This window comes from Halichoerus grypus, chromosome 15 (genome assembly GCF_964656455.1).
Source record: "Halichoerus grypus chromosome 15, mHalGry1.hap1.1, whole genome shotgun sequence".
Taxonomy (NCBI): Eukaryota; Metazoa; Chordata; class Mammalia; order Carnivora; family Phocidae; genus Halichoerus; species Halichoerus grypus.
The window spans coordinates 44,810,358-44,825,718 of record NC_135726.1 but is presented as its reverse complement, the minus strand read 5'-3'; the positions used below and the strand labels follow the sequence as shown (position 1 = coordinate 44,825,718).

The following is a 15,361-nucleotide window of genomic DNA, read 5'->3' as shown; positions in this document are numbered from 1 at the left end:
GTGACTATAGTTGACAACACTGCCTGAAAGTTGCTAAGAGTAAATTTTATATATTCTCGCCACACGAATACACACACACGCAAAGGTAATTATGTGAGGTGATGGATGTATTAACCATCCTTATTATGGTAATCATTTCACAATACATACGTGAATCAAATCATATTGTATACCTTAAACTTACACACTATATGTCAATTTTATCTCAATAAAGCTGGGAAAAAAGGTTACCTGAGCTTGATTTCAGAGTTCAGGGTGTTCAACTGGTTCTGGCAGTGAGACAGCCCCTCCAACTGGGGGGTGGGGGAGGGAGTGGCAGTGAAGCTTATGGTACTTTCCAGCACTGTCCTGGACACCCCTACCCCGGCTCCAGCTTCCTGCTGTGCAGAAGCTATGCTAATGGTGGGCTCTTGCTCCTGGAGCATATAATAGTATGTTCTTGACATAAAGAGTTCCAGCAGGTACCTCCCGCTTCCTCAACTTCTCAATTGTAGGGGAGGTAGCCGGGCCCTGTGGCACGCCTGTTCTTGAGTATTTTCTTGAGGGTCATTTCTGCAAACCCAGGCTACAGCCCGCTTCTCCAGATCTTCCAACTGTCAACCACTTTTGGAAGCCATCAATATTTCAGTATTCAGTATACTCAGGATCTCTAAAAAATAATAGCTTAAAACACAACCTCAGTATCATCATCACACCTAAAAAATTAACAATAATTCCTTAACATAATAAAATATTCAGTCAGTGTTTAAATTTCCAACTGTCTCATAAATGCTATTAAAACAGTTTGCTTCAAGGGCGCCTGGGTGGCTCAGCGGGTTAAGCATCTGCCTTCGGCTCAGATCATGATCTCAGGGTCCTGGGATCAAGCCCTGCATTGGGCTCCCTGCTCAGCCACCCTCTCCTATGCTCTCTCTCAAATAAATAAATAAAATCTTTAAAAAAAAAAAAAGTTTGCTTCACAATGTCCACAATAGCCGAACTATGGAAAGAGCCCAGATGTCCATCAAAAGATGAATGGATAAAGAAGATGCGGCGTATATACAGTGGACTACTACGCAGCCATCAAAAAATGAAATCTTGCCAACGACGTGGATGGAACTAGAGGGTATTATGCTAAGTGAAATAAATCAATCAGAGAAAGACAATTATCATATGATCTCACTCATATGTGGAATTTAAGAAACAAAAAGGATCATAGCAGAAGGGAGGGAAAAATAAAACAAGACGAAATCAGAGAGGGAGACAAATCATAAAAGAATCACAGGAAACAAACTGAGGGTTGCTGGAGTGGAGGGGGTTGGGGGGATGGGGTAACTGGGTGATGGGCATTAAGGAAGGCACTTGCTGTAATGAGCAATGAGTATTATATAAGACTGATGAATCACTAAACTCTACCTCTGAAACTAGTAACACATTTGTTAATTGAATTTAACTTAAATGTTAACTGAATTTAACTTAATTGAACTTAAAAATAATTTTTTAAAAATTAAAAAAAAGTTTGCTTCATTTAGGATCCAAATATTTACCTTTTTAAAAAGATTTTATTTATTTGGGAGAGAGCATGAGCAGGGGGAGAGAGAAGCAGGCTCCCCATGGAGCAGGGAGCCCAATGCAGGGCTCAGTCCTAGGACCCTGGAATCATGACCTGAGCTGAAGGCAGACATTTAACTGACTGAGCCACCCAGGCAACCCCCAAATATATACCTCTTAAATCTCTTTTAATCTATATGGTCTTCCCCTAATACCCTCCCTCCTTTTTTCCTGCATTTAGAGTGCATTTATTGAAGAAAATGGGTCATTTTTCTTGTAGAGTTTTCCAGAATCTAATTTTTTCCAATTGCTTCCTATGATGCAATTTAACATATTCCACTGTCCTCTATAATTCCTGTGAATCAGAAGTTGAATCTAGAAGCCTGATCAGATTCAGGTTTATTTTGGCAAAACTTTTCATGAGTGGTTAGGAGTACTCCCGTCTGGAGGCACATACTATTCAGCTGTCTCTCTTCAGTGATGTTTGCCGCCGCTGACATCACGTTTAGATTCATTAGGGGCTGCAAAATGCTGATGTTTTAATTCTTTATTATCTTCTTCATTAGCTGGAATACCAGGGTTTTGTTTAGAGAGACGTGTTTAATTGTAAAGTTTGGCACACTCCAGCACCAGGTATGGCCTTAAGTCGAAGCAGCAGGATTTGAATACTACGCAGCGACCCCCATGCAGCCTCACACGGCGAAGAGGATCAAAAAGGCAACCATCAAACAGAAGAGCCCCATGGCCTCAGACAGGGAAAAGCCCAGAATGGCAAAGGAGAGCTGCTGCTTGAGACGGGCTCCTGGCACAGCCAATAATCAAGCTGCCAGACACTGTTCCAATGCCAGCCCCCCTGAACCAGCCATACCAGCTGTGGCAGCCCCAGGAGCCACCACCAGTCTGGAACGTGCATCAGGCCACCTGGCATGGGGAACTGCTGCAGGATGGCTGTTTAGATGGGATCTCTGGCCTACTCAAGAAGGAGGCAGACATAGGCCTGATTAGACCCCCCAGTACAACAGCGGATCAGAGCCGGAAGGATGAGTACTGTCCCGGGGGTCTGCATTTCAGTCTGCACTCCCACTGCCCCGCTGCCCCTGCTCCCGCCACAGTGCTTGCCCTGCTCAAGGTGACTGGAATACCAGATTCTTTTTTTAAGATTTTATTTATTTATTTGAGAGAGAGAGAGAGAGAGCACATGAGCAGGGGGCGAGGGAGAGGGAGAGAATCTCAAGCAGACTCTGTGCTGAGACTGTGACCTGAGCCGAAACCCAGAATCAGACATTTAACCAACTGAACCACCCAGGCACCCCCAGATACTTTTTTCAAGGTAATGTAAAAACCTATTGCAAAGCTACATTGAAGCCTGTAAAATGTTGGCTCACGTTGAATATAACGAAATACAGGTGTGATACTAGGTCCAACTTCACTAGATCCAAATTCCTCCTATTAAGTCTCTTTCTACTTCCTATGCCTTGGGAGGTTTCCGTTTTCTGCACTGAACCCTCTGATACGGATGCACTAAAAGGACACCCACAGCCCCACGAAACAGCAGATGGCTGCAAGTGGCGGTGTCCTCACTCATAAAACAGGGGTCATAACAAAATCTATGGCTTGAGCTGTTAGAAGGCCGGAGAATAGGCAGGTAAGGTGCTCAGCACGGTAGCTTCAGAGTAGTTTTATAGCCTGCAGCTATACCCTAAGGGGGAGTGAGTAAGAAAGTCCTGTACTCAACTGAAACAGGAGAGGTAGATGAGAACTGGTCTTGTAGCAGTCTCCTGCAAGAGACAGAGGTGGATGAGAAACTGCCTCACAGCAGCTCTTTACGAGACCGCCCATCTCCCTTCATTGCAGAAGGAAACCCCAGGCCTTCTGCCAAAGTTCAGGCCAGACCACAGCTAAGTTTTCCCTACGTGGCTTATGGGGAGATGTGTAAGGCTGTCACGGTGCCATGGCAGAACCATTCATCCCAGAGCCCCCCCGACAGGTCACTTGCCAATGACGAAAAGGGAAAACAGATCTTTCTGGAGGAGATAGCTGGTGGCCATCACTGTTCCCAGGGATCAGACTTGGCCATCACTATTGGGGCAACCTGGCATTTTTACAAGGATTCTTGTAAAAAGTACTTAACCTGTACCTAATCAGGCCTTTAGAGCAAACTTCCAGTTTTTAAGAACTACAGATTGGGACACCTGGGTGGCTTAGTTGGTTAAGCGTCTGCCTTCGGCTCAGGTCACGATCCCGGAGTCCTGGGATCGAGTCCCGCATCGGGCTCCCTGCTCAGCGGGGAGCCTGCTTCTCCCTCTGCCTGCCGCTACCCCTGCTGTGCACTCATTCTTGCTCTCTCAAGTAAATAAATAAATAAAATCTTAAAAAAAAACCACACACACACACTATAGAAGATGGCAGAAGCAGCTAAATGACACTGTGAGAAAGCAATTAGGCAAATCCGGAGTGCGGGACACTATAGGACAGTTGGCCTGGCCTCTTAAAAAAACCCATCTTCTAAGAGCAGGTGGCGTGGAGCAGGGAGGCTACTGTAGAATTTAAAAAACACTAGAGACCTAAAAAACCAACGCAGAACTTGAACCTTGATTGGATCCTGGTACAGAACACAGCCAACAGTATAGAAGACTTTTGGGGCACAATTTGGGAAATCTGAGTATCAGACATTAGGGAATTAATGTTAGTCTTTCTTAGAAGTGATAATGGTATGAAGGAACACGTCATTTTTCAGAGATACAGACTTAAGTATTTAGGAGTGAAGTGTCAAGATGTTTGGAAACTACAGTTGACTCTTGAACAAGACATGTTTGAATTGCATGGGTCCACTTACCCACAGATGTTTCCCAATACACACACATGCAGTGCTGTAAATGTATTTTCTCTTATGATTTTTTTTTTTTTAAGATTTTATTTATTTATTTGAGAGAGAGAGAATGAGAGAGAGCACATGAGAGCGGGGAGAGTCAGAGGGAGAAGCAGACTCCCCGCCGAGCAGGGAGCCCGATGTGGGACTCGATCCCACGACTCCAGGATCATGACCTGAGCCGAAGGCAGTTGCTTAACCAACTGAGCCACCCAGGCGCCCCTCTTATGATTTTCTTTTTTTTTTTTTAAAGATTTTATTTATTTATTTGACAGAGAGAGAGACACAGCGAGGGAGGGAACACAAGCAGGGGGAGTGGGAGAGGGAGAAGCGGGCTTCCTGTGGAGCAGGGAGCCCGATGCGGGGCTTGATCCCAGGACCTGGAACCAGGACCTGAGCCGAAGGCAGACGCTTAATGACTGAGCCACCCAGGCGCCCCCTCTTATGATTTTCTTAATAACATTTTCTTTTCTCTAGCTTACCTTATTATAAGAATAGTATATAATACATATAACATAGAAAATAACCGACTGTTAATCAACTGTTATCAGTAAGGCTTCCACTCAGCAGTAGAAGCTACTAGTGGTTAAGTTTGTGGGGAGCCAAGTTATATGCGGATTTTTTAAAATTCATGCATGGTTGGTGCCCCTCTCACTTTGCTCGAGGGCCAACTGTACTTTTAAATGGTTTCGTAAAAAACACGTGTACACACCAAGTAAATATGACATAATATTAACAATTGTTAAACCTAGGTGGTGGGCTAACAGCAATTGTACTCACTGTCCACTTTTTCTGAACGCTTGAGATTTTCCGTAATAAAATGTTGTAAGAGGGAACGTGCATTTTTAAAAATCTCTGCCGTCACAGAAATTACCTTCTGGTGTGTGTCGGGGCAATGATCAAGAGCGAATTAAGTAAAATACAGGGCATATTAGTGGTCAAGTACTTAAGAAACAAAAGGAGTGAAGGGCCGCAAACGTGTGTACGGGAGCTGAGATGGTAGGTCGAGGGGTCAGGGAAGGCCTGAGTTATATTTGAGGAAGACCTAAAGAGAGAGCCAAGTGGGTCTCTGGTGGAAAGGCATTCCAGGCAGGGTGAAGAGCAAATGCAAAGGCCTCCAGGTTGCAGACAGCCTGATGTATGTCGACACTTCATTTGCTCACCCAGTTCCTGTCACCTTGAAAGGCCAGCATGGCAGGAACTGTGGGAGCAAACGAGAAGTGGTAGATCAGAGAGGAAACAGGAGAGCCCTATCAAATCTTTACCAAATCGAATACATATAATGTACATATTTGTAAATACTTGTAGATATATGGGCAGTCTCTGCGGGGGAATGCCCGGAAAACTGCTAATGGTGGCAGCCTCGGCAGAATTGGGCATCTGGGATCTGAGTAAGTCCCCTACATCTTTTCACTAGACTTCCTGTTTTATTTGAAATTTTCACCATGTTGAAGTTCTTTCTTATAGCCAACACATGACATAACTTCCACAGTTCCTCAAAGTCCCTGGGCATGCATGAGGGTCCTCTGCTTAGAGCCCTTCCTCCTCATAGGCAGATATTTCAGAAGATCCCTCCCCAGGGCCACTGTCCTTCAATACAAGAATCACCTCTCTGCTCATCTGAATGTGCTCTTGATAAGTCTGTCTCTCAACCATTTGAGTGGTCTTGAGGAAACACCAATCCAGCCACAACCTGATGCTCTAGCTAGTTATGCTGACTAGTCTGGTGGATGATATTCTGGACTATCATTGTGTGGCAATTTCTCTGGGAGCAGCAAGAAAATGTGGCCTACTTAAATGACTTTCCAATCATCACCATAACATTTAAGAGGCGGCCCAGAACAGAGGGAGAAATTACACATTGTGCAGAAAACTGCTTATTAGGGACTCCCGGGTGGCTCACTCGGTTAAGCATCTGCCTTCAGCTCAGGTCATGATCCCAGGGTCCTGGGATCGAGCTCCGCATCCAGTTCTCTGCTCAGTGGGGAACCTGCTTCTCCTTCTTCCTCTGCCTGCCCCTCGCCTACTTGTGCTGTCAAATTAATAAATCTTAAAAAAAAAACAAACCCTGCTTATTAGATATTAAAAATTTATCATTAATTTCTTAGATGTAATAATGGTACTGTAATTATGTGTAAAATAAACCTGTAACTCTAAGAGACACATATACTTACTTATTTCTGGATAACATGTGATCCCCAGGATTTGCTTTAAAATCACCTAGACAGGGAGGGGAATAATTAGAGGTGAAACTGATTGGCCATTTGTTGGTAACTGTTCAAGCTAGGTGATGGGTATATAGGAATTTTTATTATACTATTTTCATGTGGTTCAAAAATTACGTAAGAAAAGTTTTTTGAAATTGTATAGATAATAAAGGGAACATACAGATAAATTTTAGCACATCCAAGGGCTTGAGGCTATTCTGTATCACTCACTCTATTGTCTGGTATAGAGAAGGTGGTCAGTTTAATAACAAAACTTAAACAAAACAGAAAAAAACAGTCACCCTGAAGCCCCTCTTACTGGTCAAGGTATTAATTCCCACCACAGCTTCTTGCCCGATCACCTAGCTCTTTTACACATACGCAGTCTTACACTTTTCCAACGAGTATTTATTATCAGTTAAGCCATGATTCAGAATCCCAGGGTGGGGATCACCATGCACCCAGGTCCCCCTTCACCTCCCTGGGAGAAGGAGGGAGGACAGAGGAGAGGTGGGTAAAGCCAGTTCAGATCTTCCCAGGAAATGTGCCTTCTGCCCGCCGGTCGTCCCAGGCTGACACCTGTGGAAAGACAGCCAGTGTTACCCCGTTCCTCTGTGGGGAAACCAGATGGGTGAACTCTGTCTTCCTCACTTTGCCCACCTGTTCAGTCAGTCAGCAAGGAAGCCCAGTACTGCCACTGTTCCAGGAGTGGGGGAATCAGTAGTGACCCAGAAAGACAAAAATTACTGTCCAGAATGAACTGAGCCACTGAGAGGGTAGGGGGCTGGGGGGCGGGGGAGTAACAGACAGAAAAATCCCACTTCACTGCAGGGCTGTCCCTGGGGAGACGTAGGACAGAGATTCAAGAGTGTGTGGCTGTGCCCTGTTTCAGGAACCCCAGAGTCAACACTCAATGATGTATGGCAGAAGAGAGGAAAGAAGAAATACTAGGCAGCTGTGAGGGGGGAAAAAAAAAAAAAAAAAGAGGCTGATCTATGCTCTGGCATGAATAGATCTCCAAGATATACAGTCAAGTGCAAAAAGATGCAAAACTGAATAGAGTGTGATCCTACTGTTGATCACAGATGTATGCATACATATAAACAATGACGGAAAGGCCCATATCCAACCGTTAACACTCCCCAGAAGTAACACTCTGCAACTTGTGGACCTTCCTATAGGCAGCCAGAAGCATATCCATTTAGACACACCCACTCACATTTATATGCCATATATTAGAGGCAGTGGACAAAAGCATGGATAAGGAAGACTGACTCTGAACCCCCGCCCCATCACTTCCTAGCTGTGTGACCTTGGGCAAATTTCTCAACCTTTCAGGGCCTGAGTTTTTAATCATGTAAAACGAGGATAGTGATAACAGTATCCATCTCATCCTGTATTTTAGCATGTTTGCCCTCATAGGATATAAAGTGCTTACAAAGCAGCTGGCCCACGGTTAAATGCCCATTTACACACATATATACAGACATGCACACACACATACCATATCACGAGTTCTACTCTGAAAAACATACATGTAAATTGGGCCACACTATATAGATTGTCCTGCAACTTGCCTTTTCCCCAAGTCTTAGAGTGCTTTCTGTATTCTGTCACACAGGTGAAGATAAATGTACCATCATTTGGGGCGCCTGGGTGGCTCAGTCGTTAAGCGTCTGCCTTCGGCTCAGGTCATGATCCCAGGGTCCTGGGATTGAGCCCCACATCGGGCTCCCTGCTCCGTGGGAATCCTGCTTCTCCCTCTCCCACTCCCCCTACTTGTGTTCCCTCTCTCTGTCAAATAAATAAATGAAATCTTTTTTTAAAAAAATGTACCATCATTTATCTAACTTGGGTTGTTTCTGAATGCTCCTCATTACAAACAATTCTGCTATGGACACATCCTTGTATACAAGCATCTTTGTAGGATGACCACATGTAAAACTGCCACATCTGCAGAGCTTTTTTTCCATTTTGAAAGATCCTGCCAAAATGACCTCAATTTATAATACCACTAACATTTAGCACAGTCAACCTTTATAATTCTTGCATCAGACTGCAAGGTAGAAATGAGCATCTCTCTGCTGTTTAAGCTGTGTTGTCCTGATGACTTGAATGGGGATGGACATCTTTTCAAAAATGCCTGGGTTCCCCTGGATTCCCTCGCACTGGACTTGTACTGTCCATAGTCCACAGTTTTCTGTGTGTGAATTTCTCATTCGCTGGGTTTACCCCTCTCTCTCTTTTTAAAGAGTCAGGCTGGTCTGATCCAAATTTCCCTTTGCCCAATAATCCCACTTCACGGAATGGAAACTCTAGAAACCATTCAAATAGAGGGGAAAATATTTCTTTTTTTTTTAAGAAGATTTTATTTATTTGACAGAGAGAGACACAGCGAGAGAGGGAACACAAGCAGGGGGAGTGGGGGAGGGAGAAGCAGGCTTCCCGCCGAGCAGGGAGCCCGATGCGGGGCTCGATCCCAGGACCCCGGGACCATGACCTGAGCCGAAGGCAGACGCTTAACGACTGAGCCACCCAGGTGCCCCGGGGAAAATATTTCTTGCAATGGAATTGTACACTGAAGTGTCATTTAAAAAAGCGAAAAAAAGGGGCGCCTGCGTGGTTCAGTCAGTTAAGCGTCCGACTCTTGGTTTTAGCTCAGGTCATGATCCCAGGGTCCTGGGATCAAGCCTCACATCAGGCTCCCTGCTAGAAGCTAAGCAGGGAGTTGGTTTCTCCCTCTGCCCCTCCCCCTGCTCATGTTCTCGCTCTCTCAAATAAATAAATAAAATCTTAAAATTTTTATTCTTACTTCACCAAGTTTTTGAAATAAAGAAGCCAGGGCAGCCAGTATAAAGGGGGCTTTGCAGAATACATTTATAAGCCCTAACAAAGGGGACATTGCCGGCACCTGAGGGTAGGAACCACACAATCTGATGCTCCCAAGATGAGGGCAGACCCAGGTCACAGAGAATGGGGTGTAGGGCCAGCACTGGGACTGGAAGCATGCTTCCTGGCCCCCTGTCCAGCACAAACCTGATGCAGGCTCTGAGGGTGGAGGAGGGATGCTATGTACTTACAACATCAGCTTACTCAAGATCACCCAGGGGTAAGGGGAAATCCTTGAAGGGCACAGGGCACTCAAAGACACTTGAGACAGTGTGGCTGGAGAGGGGGGAGGAAAACCAGGCAAGCTGAGGGAGACTGCATTAACGCAATCTGTTCTCAAGAAATAAGCCCCAAAGGCATACATCAAGGATGTTTCAAATATACTGAAAAAACTAGAACATCATCTCCATCAAAAGGGAATCAGTTAAATAAAAGCATATGAAAGTTACTAAAACAAGTAAGGCAGACCTATATGCATTATTATAAGAAAGGCTTCAAGACACATTGATTAGGTCAAAGTAGTCAAAGACTATATAGTATGACCCACCCATACACAGAAAGCTCCACAGGTCTCTGTATGATTAATTTATACAGAGAAGAAGGTAATCAGCTAACAGTAGTTACCTCAGGGAAGGGGGGCTGGGGAGCACAAGAGGGCTCCTACTTTTATTTTACTGTACTGCTTACTTTTTTTTTTTTTTAAGACTTATTTATTTGAAAGAGAGCTAGACAGAGCAAGAGAGCCCACCTGAATGGGAGGAGGGGGAGAGGGAGAGAAAGAATCTCTAGCAGATACCCCGCTGAGCGCAATTCTGGGCTCCATCTCATGACCCTGAGATCATGACCTGACCCGAAATCAAGTGTTGGATGCTTAACTGACTGAGCCACCCAGGCACTCCTGTTTTTTGTTTTTTAAATGAGTACTATGACCTGTAATAGTATCATATTTTGGGCGCCTGGGTGGCTCAGTTGGTTAAGCGACTGCCTTCGGCTCAGGTCATGATCCTGGAGTCCTGAGATCGAGTCCCACATCGGGCTCCCTGCTCAGTGGCGAGCCTGCTTCTCCCTCTGACCTTCTCCCCTCTCATGCTGTTTCTCTCTCTCTCGCTCTCTAATACATAAATAAATAATATCTTAAAAAAAAAAAAATAGTATCATATTTTGATTCTAAGACACAAGGGCTTTTTATTTTAACATCTCTGAAATTAGCATGCTGGTTACATTCACTTCCGGCATTTTAAAAAAAGATTTGACCATCTGTCCATGTTTCTTACAGTCAATGGGATCTTTACTTTGAAGAAACAGTACAATATTAAACATAAATTCTTTATTTGAAAAAGTGTATGACAGAGTATTAAATGGTGACAAAAGGTCCGGTCAGATCAGGGCTAAACAGACTAACTGCCTTATTGGGTCTGAGTCTTCTAGAGATGCACACTGAAGTAGGTAGGGATGAAAAGACATGCTTGGGATTTGCTTCAGAACACTTCAGCAAAGAAGAAAAGGGGACAGATGAAGGGAATGTGGAACAATCTTGAAACTATTCAATTTGGGTAGTGGGTATAATTGGGGGTCACTGAATTATTCTATTTTTATGTATAATTTGAAAATGTGCATAATAAAAAGGCAGAGAATTGCACAAGATGGTGAGCCCCACAGGGACGGGGAGCTGGCACTGTGTATCTATTTGTGGAGTGCACGGGCAAGAGGGATGTGGCGAGGAGAGGGCCCTGGTCGCCCTGGCTCAGAGCCCTGACAGGTTGAGAGTACCGGTGAAAAGAGAGAAGGGAGGCAATTCCAGAAAGAAGACAAGGCCGAGTCCCATGGATGGCGCGATGCCCTGTCCTCCCTCTGCCTCTCCCAGATGAGCCCCCTCCAAGCTACCATACTTCTCTCTGCTAAGACCCCACCCCAGCGTCCCAAGGGCCCCAGGAGGTGGCACGTACCCAGGATAGGGGGCAGAGGGACTTGTACACACGACGGTACCATTCGCACACGGAGACATCACCCCCTTTAGCAGTCATTGCCTTCTCACAGCGGTGGAAGTCTGTGGAGAGAGTGGTTCAGGGTCAGCCCGGGCCAAGGGCTAGAACACATTTTTTATCAAAACTCACAGAAATTGTCTTTACTTCACAACCAGTTACATACACACATACACCCACAAAACAAGTGTCACAAGGAATGTCTATTCCTACAGATGTACTGAATAGGGCTAGACAGGCCTTGCTAAGTTGATTTTGCAACCCCTAGACAACTACTGTTTAACTTGAAAATTTTGGGGTCTAGAATGAGGGGGCAACATGAGGGGCATGTGTGGGGATTATGAAGTCCAAAACCAGGGCAAGGGAAGGGGAAGATGATCTTGGGGCTAAGATGCTGGCATCCTACAGAGGAGGACAGGAGGGGAATAATCTGGTTTTTTTAAGTAGGCAATTAATTAAAAAAAAGAAAATTACTCCAGGTATTCCACTCCTGGGCACATTCTCTACACAGAAAAGCATTCGCATGGACATCAAATTACATTTAAGAGAACGTTTACAGCATAGTCATTCATAAAAGCCCCAAACTGGAAAGCACACAAGTGTCTGGGAATACATGATGGAAAACTGTACACAATGAAAATGAACAAACTACACGCCACAGCAAGGATGAATCTTCAAAACTGCTGAATGAAGAAACCCAAACAAAAGAGAATATATACGATATTTGTCAAGGTCATCAAGAGGCAAACCTAAAAGCAGTGATAAAACCAAAATGTGATTGCCTTAGGCCGGCAGGGTAGCATCTCTGGTGCAGAGAGTAGGATGTTGTGTTTACGACAGGGCACGCAGTAGGCAAAGAAGCTTAGAATGCTGACAGGATCTAATTTTCTATCCAGGTTATAGTTACACAGGGGATTCACTTAAGTATTATTCATTTAGCTGTACGTTATATTTTATGTATTTCCTGTATGTATGTTAACATCTGTCTCATACACACACAAATAAATCTTAAAAATATATATATACATATATCATTGTAGGAACCAAAGTTTGTGACCCTGGCCCAGATCTTGGATCTTGAACACAGCTGTGATGAGGGGCATGAGCCCGGCAAGGTAGGATGTTCAGACGGAAAAAAGAGGCCTAGGATGTACAGATCCCCTAGGAGCAGGCAATAGGTAAACACCTTGAAGTGTAGGACCAGGAAAAGGTTCCGCATCCCTTCGCACCCCCGTGCCCTGCTTACCCAGGTAGTTCTGCCAGCAGTTCCTGGTCTGGTTCTGGTTGGGGAAGCGGCTGTCAAAAGGGGCAGTCTGGTAGTTCTTGATTTTGGTCTTGATGTCTTCTGCCATGGTGCTGATTCTTGGAGGCAAAGAGAGCGGATGTTGGCAAAAGTTCTAGGGGGCCTGGGCACGGGGATGTCAGCCCACCCAGACACAGGAGAATGGAGTAGGTAGGTGTCAACAAGCCACCACTTTCTCCCTCTCAACATATACACACAGAGGTGAAGGGTGGGGCAAACCCACACATCTAAGTGTGGCAGTTACAGCAGGGCTTGGTGGAGGGGGGTTACTACTTAGCAAAATCAGGTCTTATTCATTCCAAAATAACACCAGCTAACATTCACTGAGTGCTCAGTCGAGGCCAAGCACTGTTCTACACTTTACTCCTACAGCCACTCTAAAAGGTAGGAACTATTGCTATCACTGTTTCAGACAAGGGACCGGGCGTCTAAGTGACTTCCCAAGGTCATACAAGTGGAGGAACTGCACCCCATCATCGACAGAACCTACACTGCAGAGGTTCTTCATCTCTTTGGTGCCATGAACTCCTCAGGGGTCTAATGACCCTCTCTCAGAATATTTTTAAATGCATTAAAAAAAACTGCAGAGGATCACAAAGAACACCAGTTGTATGTAGCTGAGGGCTTACTGACTACCACAATTTTGAAGTAATCGAAAGTGGAAATGTATTCTGTGACATCTGCAACCATAATGTGATATAAGATGACCTGTGATTTTGATTGCTAATATTACTAAGGTTGTTGCCTCTAGTCCTAACTGAAGGAAATGCTACATTTCAATTACAGATTAAGAAAAATACAGATGTAATTTTTTCCCCATTCAAGTCCTAGCACACCTTGCATTCTATTGATTTTGCAGACCCAGAGTTAAAAACCTGTTATAAAGTCTTTTAGGAGGTGACACGCAGTTTTCACCAGGGAATGTGAAACTGCCTCTATCCTAGAGAATTCGAAGAGTAATGGGGTTACAAAGAAGTGATCAGGCCAGTGTTAAATTCAAGAGATCCAAGATAGTGGTGGGGATCTGGGGAACCACAGCGTTGTCTCTGGGGGAAAAGCACAGAGGGGCGTGGGGAGGGGGACGAAGAATACCAGCGCTGGGACCCAGATTTGTTCGGAGCAGTTGTTTTGCGGGGGGGGGGGGGGGTTCAGGGATGACTCTGAGGCCTCTCCAATGTCCAAGCGGGAGGGAGGACCAGAAACTAGGGAGCCAGGCTGCGACCCGGGCAAGCCACGGGAGGCCACGCCTGCGGTCTGGTGATTGAGGGCACTACAGTCCAAACTACAGAATCCAAACCCTGGACACTGGCTAAGCAGCTTAATATCGCTGAGCTTCAGTTGCGCCACTGTCAAAAAGGGATCATTACAGGCCCTACCTCATAGGGCTGGAGGGAAAACAAAATGAATTAATAAAGTCACTTAAAATGTTACCTGGCATTAAAGAAGAGCTACATAATCGTTAGCTAGAGGACTACTAACAGAACAGAACCCCAGGGACCAGGGAGGCCGGACGCCGCGGGCTAGAAACTCACTTCGTTCTCAGGGAAACTAGAGTCCGGTTCCTCAATTCCCCAGGATAAGGTCCCAGCTATCCAAGCCCTCGACACTCACCTAAACACACCACAGCAACACCTCGCAGCTCAATGTGACCCTCAGCAAAGACTGCAGAGTCGGACCGGAAGCGGAATTAAGACCGGCCGGAAGTGAGGAGAGGCCGAGTAAATGAGAGTCTTCCGCGTGGCTAGAGCGCCCTCGTGGAGGCCGTCCGCAAAGCCATTAGGGCCACGCCCATCCGGGCGAACTCCGAACTCCTATTGGGCTGAATGCCTGTTCATCATCACTCTCGGCCCAATCGTGAGCTTGCGTGGCACTTCGAAGGTCCAGTGGGGGCTTGAGACGCTGGTTACCGGTTCTCATCACCTTCCTGTTTTTACCTAGGGAAAAGAGTTTTGTTTCTTGGGGCTAGTTGTGGAGTGGGCCGGGGGAAAATATCCCAGCAGAAGTATCCTTATTCATGCAAGAATTACTTATTGAACGCTTACCCTGTGCCAGGTACTTCTGTAAGGCTTGGGGAAGCATCACTGAACAAAACACAAGAATCCTTACCCTCTTTATGCTTATTACGGTATCAGTTGTTAGGGGTTTGAAATCGAACCAGTTTTTCTCACAGGGTCATTTGCCACATTATGAGGAATACCCAGACTCCACGTCCCTGTTCATTATCTTCTTTCCCCAGGCCTCAGAAGGCACAAATTAACACAGATTTGGGTTCCTGAGGACTCAAATCAAAGTCCTGCATCATAGGAGGGGTTAAGAATAAAAGCTTGGGTCTGGCAGAAATTAATCCATCTCGGAAAGTGACACATCTATGCTTCTAGTCACAGAGGTAGCTCTGACTCTCATACCCCACAGCTGATCTGTCAAGAAATCCTGTTGGCTCTGCCTTAGTAATATATCCAGAATTTTCTCCGACATCCGGTTCAAGTCACAGGCACCTCTAGCCTGGGCTATTGCAGTAGTCCACTCCCTGGCCTCCTGGCTTCCCCACTGCCCTCCACAATCATCCACTCAGCCAGAGGGG

The 15,361-nt window shown here is 45.4% G+C and overlaps 2 protein-coding genes and 1 pseudogene across 5 annotated transcripts in view; all 3 read right to left on the bottom strand.

The window, feature by feature from the left end:
• UPK1A (uroplakin 1A) overlaps positions 1-6,614 on the bottom strand; it is a 30,971-nt gene extending 24,357 nt beyond the window's left edge. For both annotated transcript variants that reach the window (XM_078063467.1, XM_036067909.2), the window contains exon 1: positions 6,574-6,614. In XM_078063467.1, the coding sequence (XP_077919593.1) occupies positions 6,574-6,590 (17 nt within the window). In that variant the 5' untranslated portion in view covers positions 6,591-6,614. The remainder of the gene's footprint in view (positions 1-6,573) is intronic.
• LOC118520153 (ATP synthase F(0) complex subunit C1, mitochondrial pseudogene) lies at positions 1,508-6,634 on the bottom strand (annotated as a pseudogene). The gene is made up of 2 exons (XR_013444372.1): positions 6,574-6,634; positions 1,508-3,308 (listed from the first exon to the last, which is right to left on the bottom strand). The product of XR_013444372.1 is annotated as an ATP synthase F(0) complex subunit C1, mitochondrial pseudogene (transcript).
• A 359-nt stretch (positions 6,635-6,993) lies between these two features.
• Positions 6,994-14,543, bottom strand: COX6B1 (cytochrome c oxidase subunit 6B1). 2 transcript variants are annotated; one of them, XM_036067912.2, is made up of 4 exons: positions 14,392-14,543; positions 12,724-12,839; positions 11,442-11,542; positions 6,994-7,185 (listed from the first exon to the last, which is right to left on the bottom strand). In XM_036067912.2, exons 2-4 carry the CDS (start codon positions 12,827-12,829, stop codon positions 7,132-7,134), a joined length of 261 nt encoding a protein of 86 aa, XP_035923805.1. In that variant the 5' UTR covers positions 12,830-12,839; positions 14,392-14,543; the 3' UTR covers positions 6,994-7,131. The 2 variants fall into 2 exon arrangements, with proteins under 2 accessions (XP_035923805.1, XP_035923806.1); XM_036067913.2 differs by having other exon boundaries at positions 14,313-14,492.
• Positions 14,544-15,361: the final 818 nt, after the last annotated feature.